Consider the following 17,941-nt stretch of genomic DNA (forward strand, 5'->3'; position numbering starts at 1 on the left):
GAAACAAAAACGTTTAAAAAACGCATTTGTTTTTAAATTTTATTTAAAATGTGCTTAATATGAAACAGCAAAAAATAAGTAAATGTTTATCAGTCAAAATCTACATATATGAAAACATGTATAGCATTAAAGTACAAATGTATAAGAATGACTGAATAAATAGGTATTTTAGTGCTGATTGTCATTAGAGTTTATAGTGCAGACATAAAAACAAATCAGCACAGGAAAAAATATTCCTGTTAAAAGTCATGTTGAACCTCCTGGTCTATATATGGGTTAATCTGACCAAAAAAAGACAAACATAACTAGTAGTCTGCAGTAGTGAGGCTGACCTCAAACATCAACACAGACCTTTTCTCTTTGAACTACTACAGATTCCCTCCAGACTTAAGAAAAAGCACCCAACTCAGATCCCTCATCGACCTCAAACCTGACCAAGTCACAAAAAAATAAAAAAAAGGAAACATGGCAACCACACCCTGGAGCAGACGGATAACGGATAACGCCAGAATCCAGGGATTTTACAGAGGATTCGACAATCATCACACACATTACTGTCAAATCACAGAATATTCTTACTGAGCTACTCCTAAAAACATCACGGGAGCTGACTTTCTTTTCACTACCAAAAGCAACCCCAAAAACAACAGAAATACAAAAATGAATAAATACAATTAGAAGTTATCTAAACATACAAAAACAATTCCTGAACTTTTCAAACTGAGTAAAGTGCTAAAGTGTTGAACGGTACAACCGTCTTCATACCTTCTTTTGATAAAATAATCATAGTAACTTTTCTGTCTATTACTTTTGACATTTTTTACAGAATTAGTTCTTCTAAGTCGTCGTCAAATGAAGGGATGGCACGGACAGCAGGTCGGCTTTCCTCCACACGCAGAGTGTTGACGGATGCTTGATGGGCTGGAGACCCTGAGCTAAAGTTGATCATTCTTTCCCGCCGTGAGGGCACGCCGTTTGTGGGTGGAGGGCTGTTGAGGAGCTCTGTTTTACTGTGAGGACTCAAACTGTTCCCAGTAGACCCAAACAGCTGCTGCATGAGGTGGGATTTCTTGTCTTTCACCACCTTCTTTTCTGTGTCTCTGTCCTCTGACCCTTTTAAACTAAGAACACCGATGCTTTCCAACGCTGGGCTCCGGTCCAGTTCTGGTGGAGGTGGAGGGAAGCCAAAGGAGGCTCTGGACGTTGAATGTCCAAACGACGGTGCGTAGCCTCCGAACGCTAATTCGTCAGTGGAAGTTTGGGACGGCGGCGTCCTGCTCTGTTTTTCTGCTGTGACAGTTCCACTCTCTAAACCCGGTTTTCTTCTTCCCCCTTCTCTGATTCCAGTGAGGAACCGACCCGTCTCCTCTGGTTCAGTGAGGCCGGTCGAGGAGGGGTTCCTCTGCGTCTGCACCAGGGGGCGAGGAGAAGGCTGGTCACTGGCGCTCCTTTTGTTTGGGGAAAAACTCAACTCGTCCAACCTGGAGTCCTGCACTCTCACACTTTCTTGGTCTATTTCTCTCATCTTTGCCAGCAGCTGCTCTTTCTTGCGTCGCACTTCGTCTGCTGCTTGCTGACCGGATAGGGACTCCTGGTTCCACCTCGCCACCGCTTCCTGGACATGGCCGTGCTTCCCGAAGGTTCCGTCTTCCTTCTGGTTTACCACTAAACCGGCCATCGTTCTTTTCTCTTCTTCATCCTTTTCTTTCTCCAAGCCTAAGAACAGAAAATGAGATTATTACTTTTCATTTGCTCTTAATAAACAGAAGTGTATTATTGATTTAAGTCAGACTCAGAGGAATCACACTGCATTTGAGTTTCCTTGGGTTTCATTCATCTCATTACCTAGCAACAGATACAAGCAGGTGTACAATTTGCTGAGAGCACGCTAGTGTGTGCACTAGGCCGCTCATTAGGGGTTGCTCGGCTCTGTTGTAGAAACAAGGGCATCTCCTTGTTTAACAAACAAATTCGGCTCAGGAAACAGACCAGAAAATGTAGAAAAGCCTTAATCAGAAAAAGATGGGGAATGTGTAGAGAGAAGAGAAACTGGAGCAACTCCAGCATTAGATCTTTAGTTGAGGTTAGAAGGAGTTTTGTTTGCACTTTTGAGAAAGGTGGTTGGCCTTTACCCTCTCTTAATCTCTTGGGCTTCTCTTCTAGAACATCAGATTCCAGTTTGATTTTGTACTCCAGGTCTTTGTCTTTTGCTTTTCTCTCCGTCTTCTGAGACGTATGTCTGTCGCCTTGGCCAACTTCCTGCTGACAGTGTTCGGATGCGAGAAAGAAGAGGATGATTTAGAAGCCAAAAGAAATAAAAAAATCAGAACGTTCCAGCAAAGTATAACAATAAAGAGCAGATACCTGAAGGGAAATGTATTCTCCAAGCTGCTGGTGACTTGCTTCATTGGCATCGCAGATGGCAGGGGGCGGCGTGGGAAAATCCAGACTTGACGATCTGTCATCGGTCTGAACGCCCTTGGTGCTGCCCGAGCTGGGAACTGTGGAAAACAAAATAAAAGTACATATAAATTCCTGTTACTTATGCAATCAAATAGCAATAATTTCTGAATTTTTTCTCTCTCTGTTTGTTACATCTTACTTTTACGCTTTGTGCCTCCGTCTGAGTCTTTCTTTGAGGCTTTCGCCAGGCGGTTGGCATAAATATTCTTGGCATCCAGATCTCTTTCTTTTTCCTGGTAAAAAAACAAAAACAAAAAAAGGAAATAGGACTTCATATAAAAAGCAAATAACGTTCTTTTTTTAAAACACAGTATACTGTACGCACATCACTGGTTGAATAAGGTCGTCACCTTAAGTTTGTTGGTCAGTCGCTGCAGCTCCTCCTGCAGAGTCCTGACCTCCTCCTGAGCGCATACGGTCTTCTTCTTCTCTGAAACTATTTGTCTTTGGAAGCTGCTGTTGGTGAGTTCCAGGTTCCGTTCCAGGTCCTTAAAAATAAAAAAATCAGTTTAGGGAAGAAAAAATTTGAGTTTGAAGACACCTTTTAGCTTCATTGTTGACAAACTTTTCAGCTTTATGTCATAATTCAGTGTTTTTCAACCTTTTCTGAGCCACGGCACACTTTAACCTTAAAAAAAATCCTGCGGCACACCAGCATCCAAAAATTTAAAAAAAGAAGGAAAAACTCATAGTCTGTATTGATCTACAGCCCCTCCACAATCTCACATGCATTTTTGAGATAATTTTTGCAGAAAAAGCTGGAAACTGCAGCTGTTTTTTTCTCTAAAAGATTCAATAAAAGTTAAGTTAGAAGATTTAAAAATAGTTTGATGTGTGTTCGTTGGTTTCAAGACGTTAACGACAGATCTCCTTGTGCCCTGTCACTCTCACAACCCAATGCATCATGGGAGATGTAGTGCATAAAACGGCCGGAGATCGGTTTTCGGAGCTTCATTGTTTTGTTCACTTGTTCCACAGTCTGATACCGGATTCTGTGGAAAGCTACACCGCTAAAGACGAGCTTTAGCTGGTATTTTTGTTAGAACTGAGCAACTTTACGAGCTAAATCGGGACAAGGAAGTGAAGACTTTAAGCACTTCTGATTGGTCAGACTGATGACATGTGATTAAGCCTTCAAGAATGATTGGTGGAGACAGTCAAAGGGACGGGACTTTTCCCAAATACAGCCGGAGCTGCAGCTGAATCGCGGTACGGTCATTCTTATCAAAATGTCTTTAATAAAATAAAATAAACGCAAAGAAAAAGTATTTTACGATCTTTTATATTCCTAACTCCTCAGTGTTTTATCAGGGCCTGTTTGGATGAACACAGAGCTGAAATCCTGGAGATGGGAAATGTTTTTAGATCAGTTAATGAGGGCAATTTTCCACGGCACACTTGACCATCTCCCACGGCACACTAGTGTGCCGCGGCACACTGGTTGAAAAACACTGTCATAATTCAATATAAAAATACTTTAAAATTTTAATTTTAACTGGAAGTTGAAAAAAATCTACTCTACAAAATAAAAGTTTTCCCCCCATAAAAATCTTTCAAAGGTATTGGAATTGCTTTTGTTAAATTATTGAGCAGAGATAGAAAATCAACAAAGAAAATATGGAGTTATTCTAGAATACTGGATTTTAAAAATCTATTTAAAAAAATGTGAAACAGGAAATCACTTCATTGTTTTGGTGATAAGATGGAAAATATGTAATAAAACAAATGAAAAGTATGGATAAATGGTAAAAGACCCAAATTTTAAACAAATATAAACATAATCCTTCTGTGTCTTTTATTCAAAACTCCATACTATGTTTCATACTGTTGGATGAAAATAACCCCATCAAATTTTGAATGATCACACTGTGATGACTTTACCTTTATCTTCTGCTGTGCTTCTTGGGTTCTTATTTTCTCTTCATCCAGCCGGCGACTTAGCTCGTCTCTGGTTCCAAGTTCTCGCTGGTCCACCAGTTTCTTCAGCCGTGCAATAGTGGCCCGGCTCTTTTGCAGCTGCTCCTCGGCGTCCTTCAAGCGCTGCTCTGACGATCGCTCCCGCTCCTGCGTGCGCCTGAGTCTCTCTCGGAGAACGTGGATCTCATTGGAGTGGCGTGACAGTAAAAGGGAAATCTCACTCTCCGTGTCGTCGTAATGCCGCAGAGCTTTCTCTTGACGCACTTGAAGCTAAACAAAGAAAACAAGTTTTAGGTTGGTTTATTATCACAAATGTTACCTGTGTGTGTTTTAAATCTTTTGCAATTCACACTCAAAATTTTCCGCTACTTTTTGTAAACTAAAACAAAGCCAAATATGAGAGAGATGTACCTGTTTGAGTACTCGATTTTCCTTCTTTAGATCCTCCATCCTCTGCTGCAGTTCAGTCAGAGCGTTACGCAGCTCATTGATCTTCAGGAGGCGGGCTGAAAGCATCCGCTTGGTCACCAGGTCCAGGTCTTTGGGAGGTGATGACTCCTTACTTAGAGATCGGGTTCCCCTGTGAGGCTGCTGGGTCAGGGGAAGGCCACCTGGTCGGGGGGGACGAGACATGCCCCAGCACCCAGGGGCCCCTGCAGCAAAGTTGAAAGAAACACAAACCTTGTCTCAGTAGATTAAAAACTCAATTACAACACACATGCTGAGAAAGAAATGAGGGCGGTGTTTGCCACATTTAGATTGAATGGAAATTGAAGCTGACTGGAGAAAGAAATGCCTTATTTTACTTAAATCACTTTTTTGGAAGCTAGAATTTTGATCAAAACAATTATTTGTTTGCGTCAAAATCTGCTGCTTTTTCTGTCCATCTGAAAGAAAATGTCAAAGTGGCCTTTTACTGCCATCAACTGGAGAATAACGTGTATTAAAACTGCTGCTTTGAATTTGATTCCTTAACTTAAACCCAGCTCACTCACCTGCCTTACGGTGAGCATTTCTAGGGGCTTGCTTTGCTCTCATCCCTTGTGGTGGAGTGGGTGACGGAGTGAGAGAACGTGACAACGAAGAGAGCGAGCGCTCTGAAAGGGTGTCCTTCTCATAGCCTTCGGAACAATATGAGCCATCGCTTCTTCTTTCCTCTTCATCAGATATACGGTCCCGATCTGGATCTGAGTTCCACCTTCTTGTTTTGGATCTGCTGTTACAGGAACCATTTTTCTCATCCTCATTATGAATCCGGTCTTGAAAGCTGTCTTGATTATCTCTTGAGGAAGATGCTTTGGACTCTTTGGATAAACTCTGACGGGACATTCGACTTTGATCCCGGCTGTCTTCATAAGGGTCAGGTGCTTTTTCAGACTCCATGTGGTCCCTATATAAAGTAATAAAGAACACAAAACTTCCTTTAAAGTTATATTTTTTTCAGATATTGATGTAGAATTCAGAAAAAAACCAGGACTTTCCTAACTAAACTAAATATTTGCATTTTTGTAAGAGTTTTTTTTTTTTTTACTTACAAAAAGAAATGCAAATAAAAAGAATACGAACGTTTTTTCTGTAACACAAATTGAATTAAAGCTGACTGTTTTATTTTTCCAAGGTATGGATCTTGGTCACAAAGAAAAAAAAAGAATACAACATAACACTTTCTGGATGTTCTTTCATCAAATTCAGAAGGCAAATCCTGACATTTATTCACACTTTTGCATAAAAGCATCTTTGGTTTTTAGCATTAGTGGTTCTATCATTCAATAAATGAATGGTAATAAAATGCATAGGTCGTGCAGTCACCTGGCCCTTTCCTAAGCGCTTAGTTAAATAGAAACACTTCATGGAAATGCATCTATGGCAACATCAGTACACAGGGCAACGTCACTACAAATGGAAATGAGCAGAAAAAGTGTTATACTAAACGCAAAAGTGCTGTTAAAAAAATTCATTTAACCTTTAGTTACATTTAAAGGCTTTAACCAACTCTCCATTTAGCACAAAATAATGAGGTGTTAATTACAAAAACCAGATACTTTCATGTCAGACCCCTGATGCTGGTTTGCAAAGATCCCTTCATTAAAACTGTAATCTCATCTTTTAAAATAAATATGCACACATGCCAGAGGAATTCGACACCCACCATATTATCTTTCGTGTTTTTCAAGCTCACTGACGTCTCTTAATATTCGCCTGAATTGTTTTCAAATTCTTGATAATCTCAGTCGTTCCAGGACGCTGATGGGTGCTAATAATAAATAAATACAAATAAACGAAGCACGCGCCCTGACTGAGCGACAAGTTGAACAAACTATCCTCAAATAATACAAACAAGGGTACTCTAAATTAGGTTGTTGTAGTAGACCAAAGCTAAACAGAAATGTAGTCTCAGTTAGACATTACCTAATGTCTCCAGAAGGATGATCGGGGTGCGGGATGGGTGACAGCCGTTCGTGCTAGCATGGCAACTGCAGGAAAGAAAAAGGTCAAATATTCAACAAGTGAGGGTAAAGCAATCACGTCTGTTACTACGATTATCTCTGCTTTATTCCTTATGTAAAAACGTTCGCTGAATTTATTTTAAAACTAAACACGAAGACAAGAGGAGCCAAAAAACTCCACTAGCTAATATAATGCTAACAACTTACTAGCAAGCAAATTCAAACTACAGCTGACTTTAATATCATAATAGGTTAGCCGGTTTAGCGTGTATATAGCCATAAATGCATTTAAAAATGTCAACTTTTGTCCCAAATTTGTTAAAACAGGAACCCCCCATCGAAAACGTACCTGTTTCGTTTCCGTAAACACTTTTTATGATGTATTCCATGCATGCAGCCTCTAACGCCGTACCATGGCAACCACCTTTTACATCACCCAAGAACAACCAGAGTGGCGCTGTTTTACCAGGTAAAGAACACGGTACACGTTTTTAACATTACAAGCACAATTTGTTTTGGTAATACAGCAATGCACAAATATGTTATGTTGTATAAGCAGTAACCAACTAAATGTTATTCCCAATTACCTGCTTTACCGCCGAAGAGTTGAAGATTACTGCAAATCAAGAAAGCGGAAATTAGGTTTCTTTCAAGCTAAAAGCGGAAACAATAATTCCAAATTCATTTGATATTATTTCCACTATATAGATATATTTAATTTGATTATTTTTAAACCTATCCGAAGGAAGGAGACAATGCACAGTTGAACGCAGAACCATAAACATTTATATAACAGAAACCTGATGTTTATGGTTTTATTTTGAAAGAATCACCGGAACCATTAGCGTTCAATGTGACGTGTGTTGCATGTGTTTAAAGAGCGTCTTTAACTATCACAACACGAGTACACGTTGGTTTACCCTGTCGCATTTGAATTCTGGGGAAAAGGTTCTTTCTTTAATTATTTATTAATTCAATTGTGTGTTGATATTATTTAGTCTGTAATACAAACACGGCCTGGCGGCAAGAAACTGTCAGTCGATTGACAGAAATTAAATTGGGATTAAAATGGTCATCAGGGTTTACATCGCCTCATCCAGTGGATCTCTCGCGGTGAGTGTTTGCAAACACGTGAAACGCGATTGAAGTTGTTAAGAATTCCAGGTAATTAAATGTTTTTTTTGTCAATCTCTGACGTATCAGTCTAATATAAGTGCGTAAACAGACTGCCTTCCATCATCATATAGGGGCGATGCCCTGACATTAAACAAAAAAATGTTTTAAAATTCACCTTCAGATAAGACATGATGGAAAATATGCCTTTTTTCAACGTTGTGTGCCTTAAACTTTATATGAAACGTTAAAATACTGAAATCAAAGCTATAGTTGTGTGTGATGCTTTAGTATTTTTGTTAATTAAAGTTTTGTGCTTTGCACATTAGCATATTTAGAGTGGCAACTCACTAACTGAAGAAAAGTCAGAAAAACTGCCATTCTTTCTAGCAGAACTAATACTTTTTTATGTTTTAAATGCCAAATAGATTTGCAAGATGGATATTTTAAGAATCAGGGGAAATTTTAATTTTACTTCCTTCATCTGAACAGTTTTAAAAGATTTTGTTAGAACATTTCAACAAGTAGCATGCAGAATACTCAATGTTTACATTTTCATTGCTGAGCCTTTGGGATTTTTTTTCTTTAAAAACTGCCTTTTAACTAAAAAATGAACATATTTAACCGGTTAAATAATAACAAAAGTTAATTCAATCAGCCTGTGTTTTAAAGAAGAATGTAATCCTGTTGAAGTGTCTCAGTAAATAACTGTCACATGACTTTGAAAGAATCCAGCTGATGTGAGTGCAGTCAGAAAATCCTCAAACAACACTCCTGCGCAAATGCGTAAAGAGTTAGATAATATTAACAATGACTTAGAAAAGGACATAAGCAATAAGTGTGTTTAAAAAAGGAGATATTTTTAGGTCCATGACACACATTATGTTCAAGTCACACACAAAAAAATGACACACACACTCAGTTAAATACACTTTAATTTGTCAACCATTGGAGTAAAAGTAAATAAAACATGTCAAAAACACATTTGATAATTTAAAAAAAAAGGAAAACCCACCCAAAATACCTACAATAATAAAATTCTGACCAAATGTCGGTTTCATTAAGACTGTAAGCAGATTAGTGGAGCATAAATTATCAGCACAGAATGGATAGGATGCAAATTAGGTTAACCCCTACTCTTGAGCAAATACATGTGTCATGATGAGTCTCATCATCGTTTTTTTGTGTGGCTCCAGTAATGAATGAAGGCTTTATATCATTGTTTGTGTGTGTGTTTTTTTTTTAAATAATATGGGCCATTAAATTGAACTATAACAAAGCATAATGGTCAATTCTGTGGAAAAATGTAAATTATTTTGGTTAAAAATCCTTTTTAGATTAAAAATAAACCCACGCATCCCGTAAAAAAGTAAATGAGTGACTGCTATATTCTATATTCTTGTTTAAATTTTTGTTTTAAATGCTTGTCTTGGTCTGTCACCTCTGTATGTTTATCTCTCTGCATGACTGAAGGATTATCAGCCTCTCCGTTAATCCCCATAACTGAAAGCCGTCACAAACAATACACAAACGCATGTATGATTTAAACATTTGGAACATTCTGGAAGCGGTCATACTGACCAGTGAAATCTCCATCCATACATGCTTTTGTGAACAATTAAGAACATGTTCTGACAAATTTTCTTCAGTCTTGAAACCTTTTTTCCATCATCTGAAATAGTACTTTAAGTAGCAGAACACATATTTTGAGATGATATTGCTGTCCGAAACATAGTGTCCATAACACTTGGTAAGTTTTATTTTTAAGTTTTACCTCATCAAACACAACATTTCTCATAGAATGCCAGAAAGGACCTAAACAGAAGAGACAAAAGAGATTATTCACTATTTAACTTTAAATAATTAGACACTTTTTTTGTCATACATGTCTGTTTAGATACAAAAATATGAGGTAAGAGACCATGGCCCCCCATTATTGATTGTTTATTGGATTCTCATAAATTAGGATTATTTTACTCCTAATCTCAGTACTTCAAATCTAATTTTCAGATAACCTTTATGCAAAAATATAAAAAATATTTATTCTCAATTACAACTTTAGAAGACAGCAGCGATACATTTTAAGGCACTTTGGTGGAATAAATCTGGAAGACAAAATCAGTGAACTAACAAACAGAATGGGAACACAATGCATTACGAATCCCTAATAATTTAACAGCTTCCTGTGTATGGATGCTCTAGTGTGGACGTTTTTTTCTTCTATTTTTTAACTTAAATGTTTTCTTTCCCACGACATTTCCCAAGCTCCCACATGCAGTTTTAATCACAGAATGTCCTGCAGATCAGTGCTTTGGGGAGCTGTGTCCACGCCAGATTACAGCTGGCAATATTGTGTTTATGTCCATGTGGCGCATTTAGAGATGTGCAGTTGTGTGCAAGGATAATAACCTTAAAGTGCACCACTGACATTACCATGCTCTCTTCCTTAACTGGGTCAGTGTTAAAATCATTGCATTGTTATTCCACTTCTGTCATGTAGAGCAAGAATGTTGTTGTGTTTTGATTTTGTTTTTGGTCATACACATTTGAGGCCATTAAAAAGAAAAAAGAAAAAAAAAATCTGGGTCATTCTTGACCCATAATAAATCATTTTAATAATATTTCTGCTTTGATTTCTTGAAATAAATCATTTCCAAATAAAAAAAAACAAACAAGAAAAAACAATTTAGTCCAAAACCACACTTAATCATTTAATTGTCATTAAATCAAAAATACTTTTCTTTTTTATCTTTGAGTGTGTGCCATTTTATCTGTTTATAATTAATTATATCCGCTTTCAGATTCAAACCTAAGCTTAGTGTTCAGTATTACTGCCTGTAGAGGAATTGCATATTCCATGTCATATGTATGCATTTATACGGGACTCTTAATCAGACAGTTTCTGGTTTATTTATGAAGTTTATGAGAACCGGCAGACTTTAAAACATTTGATTGGTCTTAATGGGACATGTCAATATTATAGAGCTCCTGGTTGAGTTTAGAACAAGTGTTGGGCATCAGCTGGGAAATGTATTTATTGAAAGTACAAACATTTTGAAAGTCAATCCAATCTCCCAGCGAGAATAACTTTATAATGTTGAGAGGATAGATACAAAATGATAGTATGATAGTAATAATTTTTTTTTCTTAACTTCGTCCAGGTAAAAAAGCATCAGCAGGCGGTGGTGGGCTTCCTGGAAGCAAATCGAATCAACTTCCAGGAAGTAGACATCACCATGCAGGAGGAACAGAGACTTTGGATGTACCGCAACATCCCCAAGGATAAGCAACCAGAGAGGGGCAACCCACTTCCTCCACAGATCTTCAATGAGGATCATTACTGCGGTGTATGATGAAAATTAGATTCTAGAAGTCACAGTTACACCCATAAACATCATTGAGGCATATCTGATGAAGGGATACATTTATAAATAAAGCTAAAAAAAAGCTGTGTAGATGAAACTAGATTTTATCAGAGTGATAAAAGTTGGTGTGAAATATACACGTTAAATATAAAAACAGGAAAAAGTAGACATTTGTATGCATAGAGAAAAGTTAATGTAGTTTTACTTGTAAATTCAAAGTTATTTTACCTACCGGTACCTCTATGGCTAAAAGCCTTACCACCTTCCATCCAAACAATTGAAGTCAGGTTTTTCTGTCCCCATTGTATGGAATTAAGCACATAGGAATGCAAACTGTCTTTATAAACATTTGTGAAAGAAGGAGCTGCTTTTAGGGGCTCTGCGTATGTCTGTGATAAGATGTTACCTGTGCATCAAATCTAGTCATAACATTCCCACACTTTGAACATTTCCACTCTCTAAAGTGTTTTTATTTAAACCAAGATTGGTAAAATAAAAAAGTGGTCCTTCAGATTAGACCCACAGCAGGATTCATGGAGGTTGATGGGATGTTCTCATGGCTGAGCAGTTGATCCAAACTAAACATCAGCATCCTAAGTGTTGGATGGAGTCATGTAAAGCTCAATGCCACTGGTCTCTAAGCAGGGGAGGAGTATTATTTATTATTTGAATGTGCTTAAAGTCACTCTCCCATCATCTTTTGATTTATTTCAAAGCTATTCCCAGTGCTCTTTTTTAAATTATATTTGCCCATTTTAGCCAACATTTTAAAAAAAAGTGTGTTGTTTTTTAGGACATAGTTTCTGCAGAGCAGCAGGAGTTCTTTAGAAATTTGGTGCAGAGTAAGCCTGCCCCCATTTCCGATCATCCATCTTTTTAAACGCCCTCCTGCTAGCTAACAGCTCCTGACACCTCCAACCTAACGATACGGGTGCAACAAAAATGGAGAGCAATATTGGAGCCATCCAGCCGTACAGTTTTAAACCAGATCCCAGCTCAGACGGGGAAAACTGAGACGTACATGGATCTTTTTGTCTATAAGTAGATGCATCCAAATGGAGTGGAGCGGGGAGCATGACGACTGTAGGGTCTACGGCACAGCTACAGGCTTTTACAAACGCAATTTTTTCATCTACTTCTCTTTCCCAACTCATTTTGAATAAATACAATGGTAAGAAAGGACAGTTTCAGAAAAATACAACAAGAACATTTTAATGATTGGGTCTTTAAGCAGGGTAAGATAGAAAACATGCCGGACAGTGTTCCCTGAGGATTTGGAATGGGAAACACTGCGTTAGAGGGACACCTTCCACTTGTCCATTTGATAACTTGATGGATGGGTCAGTGTCAAGAGAAGATGATACTCATCTGACTGTGTAGTTTGGTGGAGAATGAGTTACGATATGGAGCTGTATTTTTGGAATGCAACCCAGTTTTTTAAGATGGGTTTGTTTTTTTCTTCTTCTTTTTTTGGTCAAAAAAATTTTCAGAATTATTCAGCATGCCAAGAGATCAATGCTTCCATCTTTTCAGAAAGAGTTTGGGAACACCCTCCTCGTTCACAGTTCACAAAGGAAGGTCTATAACGACGTGGAAAAGCCTTTTGGCGTGGAAGAGCTTGACTTGCCTGTATTTAATCCTGACCTTAACCTGATCCAACACCCCTGGGAAGAACTGAAGCAAAGACTGTAGGCCAGGCCTCCTGCTTCTTAGAAAATGAAAATGGTCAAAAATTCCTATTGGTACGGTCCATAATCCTGGATAGCCAGAAGAGTTGAAGCTGCAAAGGGTGGGTTTATGTCCTGACACCATATAGACTAAGAATGGGATGTAAATAAAAGGCAGATGAGCAAATACTTTGAACAGTTTGATTTACGTTGGTGAATCGAGCAGTTACAGTCTTTGAGTTTATGTCCTCGTCTGAGATTGCACACAGCAGAGTAATCCTGTAGTAATCCACTTCCATGGATCGGGCAGATTATCTGTCCTGCCTTCAGTTACTCTCACTGACAGTCCAATGAGTTTCTGCACTGTGTGTCTGAATGCATTTAAACAAAAACATTATTCTTTTTCCCTGTAAAAACTAGCATTGAAACATGGAGATCATCAATGCAATATCTCTTTTTCTTGTCTGTTTTCCTTCAGGACTATGAAGACTTTTTTCAGTCAAAGGAGAACAACACAGTGTCTGAATTCCTTAGACTCACTTGTCATCAGACAAAAACAGTAAGTGAACGTTCAAGCAAAAATGCACAACAAGTCCTTGTGGTTTAAGGAAGATCAAGGAGCAACTTATTTGTGAATTGAGAGCCCAAACTGGGATAAAAAAGGAAGTAACGTCAAAGTCCACGTGTTTTTTTCCTCAACATTATTCTTCCAAATGGGTTTAATTTTTTAATTTGGTTTTTTTAAATCAATTTGCCCAAAAAAATAAAAATAGTAATCAGTGAAGATCAAGGTGGTGCGATAGCATGTCACATTCAAATTCTGTCATTAGAATTGTTACATCAAACCATAGAAATGTAGTCTAGATTTCTGACCATTTGATTTTATTTCTTTTTTGTCCTTTTTTCCAGGATTCAGCCTCTTAGATCAAGTGGATAATTTGTATTTGCCTGGAAACCTCAAAACCCCTATCACTTTCTGTTCCTTATTCTTTGGACAACTTCAGCATTTTTTCTACCCATTTTTGCTCGCTGATGCTGCCAGGACCTTTTCTGAATTCACTTATTTTTCTCAAGTGTTTTGCTTTAAAGACTGAAACTAAGGAGGATCCCCTTCACGGTGGCGGTTGCCTATAAACACTGACAAACGCTGTGACCATAAACACTTGCTTTCTGCACACAGTTTGTAGAAAATATGAAAAAAAGCTTGTTGCAGCAGCTTTTTTGCTTCACTGCCCTTTAGATGCTGATAAATAAGTGGTGGGAGATATAATTGGGTGCAGCGCATCACGCCTGATTACACAATTGCTTGTTTGCATTCAGTTTCCACCATGATTGTTAGGTTTCTGAGGATTCACCTCAGTTTGCGGTTTTGATGGTAGCTGTTGGGCAAAAGACCACCTGACAAAATGAAAGGAGCCGATACTTTTGCCATTATGCTTGACTGCAAAACTATAAATCTAACACTAAGAATCAATTATGAACAGAATTGCCAGCTTTCACCCTTAATTTGCAGCAAAAAGCAGTCTGACAGTATGTATTTTTCAATGCAGAAACAGTTTTAGCTTCACCAAAACGAACTGCATAAACTTGACCTACAGTTTCTGTTTATCACATGATTTTCTGTGATGGAATGCCAGGCTTTTTATTAAAGAATTAGTTACCATCTGGATCAGAGGCTACAGCTCATTCCATGGTGCTGTTATATGTTTCATCTGTACTGAAAATTCATTTTTTCTGTTTTGCCAAATATAAAAAATGATCACATGACAAAGATATGCGCTGGCTGCCATGTTTAGATTCTAGAAGAACAAAAAAGCAGGTGTAAGTTCTTTGAACTTCTTAGTTTTCTTTATTCCAATGTGAACGTTATTGCTATTTTTGCTCATTTGACTTCTTCATTGTTGTTCGGCTAAGAGAACATTTTATTTTAAGCATTTTGCTTGTAAACCTTAAACAACAATGGATTTTTTTTAATACTTTTTTTTTTAAATCAAGTTTTTGTTTTATACATTTTTCTTTTTTGTTGTAAAAGACTTGTGAAAATTGCAATATGTGTCATATCTCTGTATTAGTCTATTTTGTGTTGTTTTGACCAATGAGAAACATGTTCGGAATACCCATTGTAATCAAAGCAACGTTTGACAAGGACTGTCTAGTGATTCATTAAAAATAACTGGTTTGGTGAGGAGCAAAAGAGAACCACCAAATAAAAAGGTACTGAAGTATATTTTTCATAATAAACTTATTCCAAAGCTAAAGGTTTACTCTTTTTTTAGCCTCTATCTCTGTCTCGCTCATGTTAATTTAACAAAAACTGTAAAATAGAATTTCAAAAAAATAAAGAAACATCCTAAAATAAAACTATTTTAACAAAACAGGAGTATCAATCAAACACTTAAGGAAAAATCAAGGAAAGAAATAATCATGTAGAAATTTGTTTCTGCATTTTTGTGAAGGGACCTCAATCCACATTGCTTTGAAAATAATTTCCCCCCAACATAAGTCCTCAAAGATCCAGTTGTAAGTTGTTGTTTTTTAAGATCTGGCATTTCTTTAGGCATTGCAATCGGTAGTATATTTACTTTATGCATGTTTGTAGAATTTGTTATGTAGGTTTGGGTAAAATTTTCGTGCCAGTATTTTTTTCTGGATAGTGTTGTAGTTACGACACTTTGTACACAGAAAAAAATTGAATCATTACCCTCCCGCTACCATGCTTGGCAGTATTAGCTTGGTCTTTATTAAACTCTGAGAATGTTAAAGATGGATATAGGAATACTACGTAGTAGTTAATAAAGTACTATTTTGCTGGTTAACCTTAAACAACAATTGATTTTTTAAACTTTTTTTTTTAAATCAGATTTTTGTTTTATAAATTTTTATTTTTTGTTGTAAAAGACTTGTGAAAATTGCAATATGTGTCAAATCTCTGTATTAGTCTAGTTTGTGTTGTTTTGACACATAGTACTTTATAAAGTACTATGTGAGGCTAATTGTTTCACATTGTACCTGTATAATTCTTTACATCCAGAAACAAAAGTTAAGAAATACCGGTAGATTTAAGTTACACTGCAGAAAAAAAAAAAGTTGCTCTGTCCATCCATGTTGTCTAATCCAACTGAGTGTACCAAACTCAAGATGTCCACAAGTCCAAAGGCTGTTTGAAGTGTTGCTACAGTCGACCAGATCGTCACACATGTTTAGAGCTTGAGGCTGAAAATGGATATTTTTGTCCCTGACCCACAGGAATGTAGGAACCAAAGCAAGATCATTTTCAGTGATTTCTTGTTTGTAATAAGCACATGTCTGCAAAAAGCACATGTTTGCATTGTTTCTAACATGACCCCGCTGCTGTCAGTTCACTCAGAAAACTCTCTCACAACAAATAGGTTTGACCATGTTTTCCCATCAGATGATGACGTGGATCTCACAGCATCTAATGATTTACAGGAAAAAAATCAATATGTGCTTTACTAGTGTCCTCCACAATCTGTTCTGACATTTTAAAAAGTGTACAGAAGCCTTGAAGGTGCTCAACTTGGGTTTGGGGTTGTCTTATTGATTTGGCTTGTTTCTGCTGAGACAAAAACTTGGCTCTACTTCATTTTTATAGAGAATCCATTCAAATAAAGTTGTCAATCACATCTGTTCTGAAATCTGATTTTAGAGAAGATGGCAGGAGCAGTTAGGGGATTTATTATTGACTGTCCATTGGCTGTGTGTGTGTGGTGGGTGAGCATCCTCTTACCCCTTATTGCTCAAAACATTTGAGAAGCTGTGATGCCGCTTTATATTTTTATATATGTGCTTTATATTTGTACCAGCTCAGTGGCCTTGTGGTTAGAGTGTTCAGAGTGTCCGCTCTGAGACTGGAAGGTCGTGGTTTCAAATCCAGGCCAAGTCATACCAAAGACTTTAAAAATGGGACCCAATGCCTCCCTGCTTGACACTCAGCATTTAGGGGTTGGATTGGGGGGTCAAATCCACCAAATGGTTCCCAAGCACAGCTGTGTCTGCAGCTCACCACTCCCCCAGGGGATGGTTCAAGTGCGGAAAACTAATTTCACACACCTAGGTGTGTGACAGATTGTGTGTTTTAATTTAAAAAGAAAAAGAAATCTACCCTAATATGTTCATTGAAGTTAAATAGAGTAGCATACAACCTTTATGAAAACAAAAAAGCTAGATCAGCCTTTTTTTTTCATTGTGTAGCAATCATTTTTCTGAGAATCCATTCTTTTTATTATGAAACTTTCTGGTTTGACATGTAAAGTTAGCATGTCATGGAAATGAAATAATATGGAGCAAATCTGACTGTCATTGTTGATTAATAAAGTATTTAGAGGGAAAATAAAAGTATCAATCTGTAATTATCATTATCATTTTGCTCTTAGAACTTCTGCCAGTTTTGGAATTTTTAATCTTAAAATTTTAAATGCTGACTGAGGTCAAAAGCTGAGGGTGTGGCAATGTGGAAACATGTTGTTGTAGCCGCACATGACAGTTAAAAACATCTTTTTTTTTGCAGATGGATTGCCAAATCAAGTGTTCAAAAATGCTGAACACACTCAATATATTGGGAAATTGCATTTGTTATGCAATAGGATATATGATACACTTTTTGGTTTTTGATGTACAGTGTGTTCGTATTTGAACAAAAACCATCAGAGTGAAAATCCATTCAGCCATTTTCAGAACCCACTAAATCCATGTTATGGGGCTGCTGGAGGATATCCCTGCCACTCTTGAGCAAAGGTGGGGTACACTCTGGACACCAGTCTGTTGCAGAGCAACAGGATCACATACTCTCTCATCCACACCGAGGGACATTTTGAAATTTTCAATGAACCTATGAAGCATATTTTTAAACTGTGGGAGGAAGCTGCAATTCCATGAGAAAACCCACACATGCACTAGGAGAACATCCAAACTCTGCACAGAAAGCCGCCCGCCAGCTGGGATTTGAACC

The 17,941-nt window shown here is 37.5% G+C and overlaps 2 protein-coding genes across 4 annotated transcripts; one reads left to right on the forward strand and one right to left on the reverse strand.

Annotated features, from left to right (window-relative positions):
* Window positions 1-25: 25 nt before the first annotated feature.
* On the reverse strand, window positions 26-7,277 carry lca5 (LCA5, lebercilin). Of its 2 annotated transcripts, none has more exons than XM_011491787.2 (10): window positions 7,177-7,277; window positions 6,790-6,854; window positions 5,376-5,770; window positions 4,792-5,033; window positions 4,345-4,650; window positions 2,814-2,951; window positions 2,603-2,696; window positions 2,365-2,501; window positions 2,133-2,259; window positions 26-1,716 (listed from the first exon to the last, which is right to left on the reverse strand). In XM_011491787.2, exons 3-10 carry the CDS (start codon window positions 5,761-5,763, stop codon window positions 821-823), a joined length of 2,328 nt encoding a protein of 775 aa, XP_011490089.1. In that variant the 5' UTR covers window positions 5,764-5,770; window positions 6,790-6,854; window positions 7,177-7,277; the 3' UTR covers window positions 26-820. The 2 variants fall into 2 exon arrangements, with proteins under 2 accessions (XP_011490089.1, XP_004083878.1); XM_004083830.3 differs by having other exon boundaries at window positions 2,133-2,262.
* sh3bgrl2 (SH3 domain binding glutamate rich protein like 2) lies at window positions 7,204-15,230 on the forward strand. Of its 2 annotated transcripts, none has more exons than XM_011491786.3 (4): window positions 7,204-7,296; window positions 11,102-11,287; window positions 13,451-13,531; window positions 13,882-15,230. In XM_011491786.3, the coding sequence occupies exons 1-4, from the start codon at window positions 7,219-7,221 to the stop codon at window positions 13,894-13,896; spliced, it is 360 nt and encodes a 119-aa protein (XP_011490088.1). In that variant the 5' UTR covers window positions 7,204-7,218; the 3' UTR covers window positions 13,897-15,230. The 2 variants fall into 2 exon arrangements, with proteins under 2 accessions (XP_011490088.1, XP_004083740.1); XM_004083692.4 differs by lacking the exon at window positions 7,204-7,296 and adding an exon at window positions 7,701-7,940.
* Window positions 15,231-17,941: the final 2,711 nt, after the last annotated feature.

The sequence above is a fragment of the Oryzias latipes genome, chromosome 24, assembly GCF_002234675.1.
Source record: "Oryzias latipes chromosome 24, ASM223467v1".
Taxonomy (NCBI): Eukaryota; Metazoa; Chordata; class Actinopteri; order Beloniformes; family Adrianichthyidae; genus Oryzias; species Oryzias latipes.

Coding starts and splice junctions, on each gene's coding strand:
- lca5 (XM_004083830.3), bottom strand. CDS start 5,763: ATGGAGTCTGAAAAAGCACCTGACCCTTATGAAGACAGCCGGGATCAA. Junction 2,502..2,602: donor CGGAGGCACAAAGCGTAAAA/GTAAGATGTAAC, acceptor TGTTTTCCACAG/TTCCCAGCTCGGGCAGCACC. Junction 2,263..2,364: donor GAGAATACATTTCCCTTCAG/GTATCTGCTCTT, acceptor GAACACTGTCAG/CAGGAAGTTGGCCAAGGCGA.
- sh3bgrl2 (XM_011491786.3), top strand. CDS start 7,219: ATGCAGCCTCTAACGCCGTACCATGGCAACCACCTTTTACATCACCCA. Junction 7,297..11,101: donor GAGTGGCGCTGTTTTACCAG/GTAAAGAACACG, acceptor AACTTCGTCCAG/GTAAAAAAGCATCAGCAGGC. Junction 11,288..13,450: donor ATGAGGATCATTACTGCGGT/GTATGATGAAAA, acceptor GTTTTCCTTCAG/GACTATGAAGACTTTTTTCA.